This window comes from Frankliniella occidentalis, unplaced genomic scaffold, assembly GCF_000697945.3.
Source record: "Frankliniella occidentalis isolate FOCC.00 unplaced genomic scaffold, Focc_3.1 Scaffold280, whole genome shotgun sequence".
Lineage (NCBI taxonomy): Eukaryota > Metazoa > Arthropoda > Insecta > Thysanoptera > Thripidae > Frankliniella > Frankliniella occidentalis.
Window position 1 is genome coordinate 319,733 of NW_026267406.1, and position 6,017 is coordinate 325,749.

General features: G+C 46.7%; 1 protein-coding gene across 1 annotated transcript in view; it reads left to right on the forward strand.

The window, feature by feature from the left end:
* Positions 1–6,017, forward strand: part of LOC127750886 (uncharacterized) — an 80,527-nt gene that overhangs the window by 43,026 nt on the left and 31,484 nt on the right. The window contains exon 5 of the mRNA XM_052273535.1: positions 4,588–4,782. Within this exon, the coding sequence (XP_052129495.1) occupies positions 4,588–4,782 (195 nt within the window). The remainder of the gene's footprint in view (positions 1–4,587; positions 4,783–6,017) is intronic.

Here is a 6,017-nt window from a genome sequence, read left to right on the forward strand (position 1 = left end):
GGGTGTCAGCGCCGCAGGCCAAGGTAGATGTATGCCAGGCGCGTCGCAGCGTAACAGTGTTTCGTGAGATATCGCGAAGCCTGTTACGCGAGACGCGGTCTGGCGTACATCTACCTTGTTATTTTAAAGCAGAAGGGCGGGCTAAAAAAGAGAGAGGTAGAAATAGGGAGAAAGAGAAAGGGAGGGAGAGAGAGGGAGAGAGGGAGAGATAGAGGGGGGTGGGATACACTGTTAAATTCCTGCATAGCAATCGTTAGTACAAAAGATCTTAATACTTCGCAGTACTACAAAGCGTTGCTTAGCATTTCCATGCGCACCCAGAAATCCTGCTAAGAGAAAAATTAATAAAATGTCAGGAGTGTGATTCGAACCCACGACCCCCGGGGGGAGCAGACTTTAAGTCTACCGTTTTCGACCACTCGGCCATCCTGACATCTCTGTCATACACCCACTGTGTGTATACGCGTCGTGACAGCCACGAGAGCGAAGATCAACCCTCTTTAGGTTGGGTTATGTTGCTACCCTTGACTTATGCCCTTCAATCGATCCTTGATAGTTTAGGGATGGGTTAGCACCATTGGTCGATCGCAAACAGGTAAGGTTCACACTCCCATATGTACGCCCCCCCCCCTACCCCACCCCACCAAAAAAAATATCGGGGACGTACGCCTTGTGGGGCTGTTGCTGGCGACAGAAACAGAGGACGTGTGTAAGTCAAATAGGTTCACCAAGCCCTCGGGGAGGCGACGAAACAAGGGAAGTGGACAGCCGGACCGAGGCCAGGTGATGGGGTAAACAAAGAGCGTGTGAAGGGGAATGACATCGGGCTGAATAAAACGAACAAAAAAGCTCTTTGAAAAATGTTGTTTATTTCTTTATTTAAATATCAGTTTACGTCATTTTATGTACATAATGAATACGAATCAGCAAGACAGTTAAGCACGACTGGGATAAATGGATCATCGATATTTTCATTTAAAAGCAATTTCTTTTCCCTCCAGAATACTGCTTCGTCGGCCATAGCAGCAATTTGGTCCTTTAACACGTTCATTATGTTCAGTTGAAATTTCTTGAGGTCAAAGTATCTTCGTTGTATATTTAAACATATTTCTTTCTGAAATCAAATGAGATCTTTTCGTGCATGCTCGATTACAGCTGCTCTTAAGTATGCGAGCGAGTGAAGAATGCGTATCTTTTCCTTGTTGATTTTTTCGTGCTCCCACATGATACTAGCTATATGTACGCCAGACCACGTCTCGCGTAACAGGCGGCGCTGACACCCGAGCCGAGCAAATGGGAGGGTTTAGGGGAACAGGGCCTTCCGGGCCCAAAATTTGACATACTGAAACCATCTGTAGGGGTCTTATTACTCTAAAATTAGGAAAATGAAACTTCTGCTGTTCGGTAACGGTTTTTATTAAAAGTTCGAATTTCGACAGATTGATGTAAAAATCAACGTTTTAGTGGTACTAGATAAACTCACTGGTAATCGTGTCAATGAACGCATACGCATGTCCAAATTATTTCAACTTTTTAATTTAAAGGTATTTTGACACGAAAACTATGCATTCTGAAAATAGACCGAAATTCAATCGACTCGATTTTTTTGGACATACGTTCGTTGACACAATTACCAGTGACCTAGGGACCCTTAAGCCCAAAAGGGGGTGTGGTTCGACCCTTAATATGTGGTTTAAGTATTACTCCCTTTACAATTCTGTGACATGAAGCCTTTGTTACGATTTAGTAGACCATTTTGTCTTTTTAACGTTGTTTTTGAAAAAAAATGACCCATAGCGCAAAAACGGTATAAGGTAGAGCAAAACGGGCGAAATTTTCGTCCTGAGGGTTCTACTTTCACGAGTTACCCCTTAGATGCCGATATAAAAATACTTGAACAAAATAAATATTTTGCAACCTTTGGTATTTGATTTTTTTTAAAGTCAATTTTTAAGCTAGAATGCTCATCTTCAAACTCGATCTGTCTTTTTATGATACAAAACGACCCTGAAATTCCCAGATCGCTATCTCAATTTATTCTCGAGTTTTCGTGCGGACAGACAGACAGACAAACAAACAGACAAACAGAATGTAACTTTTCCGGTCAGTGGAGTAATGGGCTTCGCTAATCGCTAAGCCAATGAGATGATCGCAATGTGTCCTCGTCCTTGGAAGTTTCACCATCCGTTTCATCTCCTTCTGTGTCCAGAGCGGCTTCTGAGTCTTCGTCTCTTTCCCCATTCTCGCTCGTCCCAATCACTTGTCAAATGCATTCTAACGTGGACCAATAAACAGTCCTGTGTGGTCCAACGGTGCCCACTGGCACTCGCGCAGTTGTCACGTTTTAGTTAGCTACACCGCCCGACCCTCCCGGCTCTGCCTTTTTGGCTGAGCGATTAGCGAAGCCCATAACTCCACTGACCCGAAAAGTTTCCTTCTGTTTGTTTGTTTGTTTGTGTGTTTGTTTGTTTGTGTCTGTCTGTCCGCACGATAACTAAAGAATGAATTGAGATAGCGATCTAGGAATTTTAGGGTCGTTTTGTATCATAAAAAGACAGATCGAGTTCGAAGATGAGCATTCTAGCTCAAAAATTGACTTTTTAAAAAATCAAAAACCACTGGTCGCAAAATGTATTTTTTTCAAATATTTTTTTATGGGTTCCTTAGGGGTAACTCGTCAAAGTAGAGCCCACTCACGAAAATTTCGTCCGTTTGGCTCTATCTTGTACCGTTTAGGTGCTAGGGGGCATTTTTTGGCAAGAATGAGGTGAAAATGATCAATTGGTCGATTAAATCGTTAAAAAGACTTCATTTCGAAAAATTGTATATCCACTCCTATTACCCCGTCTTGGGTGTCAGCGCCGCAGGCCTAGCTGTATGTTCGCCAGGCGCGTCGCAGCGTAACAGTGTTTCGTGAGATATCGCGAAGCCTGTTACGCGAGTCGTGGTCTGGCGTACATATAGCTAGTAATATCCTGAACGGAGGGGTCGGGCGCAGCAATTAGAAACGGCGCATTCACTTTTACCTTGGCCTTCTTCGTCGGTCTGGACCTACTGGTTGCATCTTTCTGCCGCGATTTCCCCATTGGCGATTTCCCCCACGAGAAGTCAAACACAATCGATGAAAGTCAAGGACAGATGCCTGTCGGCTGGCGACAGCTTCCCAGCCACACTTCGTGACGTAGGTGATGGCTGGTAGCGCTCTAGGCAGCTCCAGCTAGCGCATCAGTCTGCCACGCCGCCGCGCTACACCGGGTGCGTGCGAAACAGGAAAGAAACGGCCAGGGCAGGGAGCCGGCATAGAGAGCACGACCATGAAGTACGAACACTTGCACTCACAGGAGAAAAGAAGGGCGGGGGGGTCTCCACTGTCAGACAAAAGCACAGGATTTTCACAGAAAAAATTGCGTCAATTAATTACACAGCCTGTCTGTTCTCAATCCTGTGTGAAGCACGGAGCTACCACAGTATGTCAGTGCTCAATCCTGTGATAAACCACAGAACTACCACACGAAAGTTCTGTGCTTTCACAATCACAGTAAAATAGTGTGATGAAAAATTAGTAATAAAAGGCAGTAGTGGCGCTGGCACGGTTCAAATAGTTCAAGTTCAAGCTCATATGTTTCGCTGGAGAAGGTCTTCTGCTCTAAGGGGCATGGAGGACCTTGAGCCCGAAGGCTCGTTCGCTGCAAGGCCTTTGGACACTACTGGCCCTTCGGAGGACCAAACTCTTAACCTCCCCTCAAAAATCTTCAATCTCCGCGCGGGTGCACGAAGATACACGTTGGCTTAATCCTCCAGCATGTGGTTCCTGGAGCGCGGCGGGTCGTCAGCGAGAGCTAAGAACGAACAGAGACGTCTCGAACCATAGACGAGTCACAGACTGAGGCGGTCAACAGAAAAACCCTGTGGTGTAGCCCACCACAGTCAGCACTGTGTTTTAGGTGTGGTTCCAGTTCTGTGGTCTTAGCAATGATTTAGCACAGGATTTCTTACTGTGTCCCCTTTACTGTAGCGTAAAAATTTAAAGTATCTTATGTTTTCCCGCTCGGCGGGCGTCGAGCCCTCTCACTCGACCCGGGTAGAACGTACCCAGCCTGATTTTCACGCCTCTGCGCGATTTTCGCGCAGGCGTCTGCGTGAAATGTCGCGCTGGTTCGTCCGTCACCCGAGAGGTTAGCTGGGGTCCCTCTCCTGTGCGCGGGCGTGTAGACTCTCGCTGCAGCAGACGACTGCTTAAAAATAACGCCAGAGGCATGGAAAATTGCGCTGGAGTCGTGAAAATCACGATAGCTGAAGAGCTGGTTCAATTCGCATGCATGACGTACTCCAAGTGAAGTGGCTGCCATTGGTTACTACGTTACGTCGGCTGCTAATCAAAACATCCATTTTCACGCTGGTCGCGTGAAAATCACGCCCAAGTCAGACAAACTCTGTATCCACCATAACTCCACTGACCGAAAAAGTGTCATTCTGTTTGTTTGTGTGTGTGTTTGTTTTTTGTTTGTTTGTTTGTTCACTGAGCTTTTCAACTAATTGCTTGTTTGTGGCCACTTATTGTGGATGGCGTTTCTTTCGCGGGCGCAGGACAGGTTCACCGTTTTCCCGGTCAAAGAGCCCGCAGATCTCGATGGATGTTTTCTTGCTGTCAATCTCCAGTACGATCCAAACATCTTCTCTCCAGGGTACCTCATCCCGGAAGGATACGCTATGGCCATGCTAAATGCTCTTCTTAAATACCTTAACGTCAGGCCACTCCGCATCACTGCTCCAACCGACCAGGTGCGTAAGAAGCTTGATTAGTAGTGTTTATCCAAATAATGCAAAATGGCACCGTCTACTATTGCGAGTAATCCAAGCAAAGATCGAAAATAGTTATGCTGCAATGCAAACGACACTAACAGTAAGTTTATTTTTAACCGTAACTTTTTAAAAGTAAAAACATGGGTTTCTCTGAATATAGTTCCTTGCGACACAACCCGAGGTTCTAAAAAACTGGAAGCATACTTCAAATGCCATCTCTGGGACACTTGGGGAGTCTCAGGAGTCACTACGATGTTCGTTTATGGTACACCGCTGACCCAGGGTCCTAAAAGACACGTACTAGTGTTCGGTACACTTTGGATACCGTCAGTGCGAATAGTAGGGTAAGTCGTATATCGCTTATTTTCGATTCTTGGGTTGTAATAGTGGTTTCCAGGCGCCATTTTGGATGAAAACTCCTGGAAACATTTTTTAAGTTTTTTCCTTTAACGTTTTCGTGACCCTACCTTGCCTGTTATTCTGGCCTGCCATAAGAGGTGGTTTTGAAAACTCCAATTTTTGGCGTATTTTTTTCTTGACTAAACACGCAATTTTACGGCCCTCTGGGTGAAAATTTAAGGGGCGTATGTCGCTAGCGGGCAAGGGCCCCAGGTAGAAGGGTCAGGATTGTCGCTAGCGGGCATCGGAGGGAAAAGAGGGGATTGTGCGGGAGAAAAGGGAAATTGTCGCTAGCGGGCAGCGCGACGGGTTGCCTACCTCCACGGCGCTGGGGCCGCAGCGAGCTGGGCGACTTGTGGTGCGGGTTCCGCTCACTCACACCTATCGTTTACGGACGCAGACAGGCGCACGGCTCCGGCGTGCAGCTTCCGAGCTTTGCTTTTAAATAAGAGGAAGCAAACCTAAACTAACGAACCTAATTTAGTACAGAAAATCAGTAATGGTACCGTCAATGCAGCGTTATAACGAAACGTGTAATATATTACCACTGCGGTATCAAAAAATAAAATGACGCTTTGGCATGTGGAACTGAAGTTGTCCGAGACCTAGCCGACACATGTCGTTTCGTTGCGGAGGGAAATGTCTCTTTCTTCCCTCGGCTTTCCCCGCGCGCGTCGCAAACGACAATCCGCGCCTTGGCCTTTCCGCAATCGACATCGACCCTTCTGACCTGGGGGCTTAGTGCCACAAACGACCATACGCTGTCTCACGCACCTGACACCACCCTGGGCCGTACTCCGCTGCGGCCCAGCGCC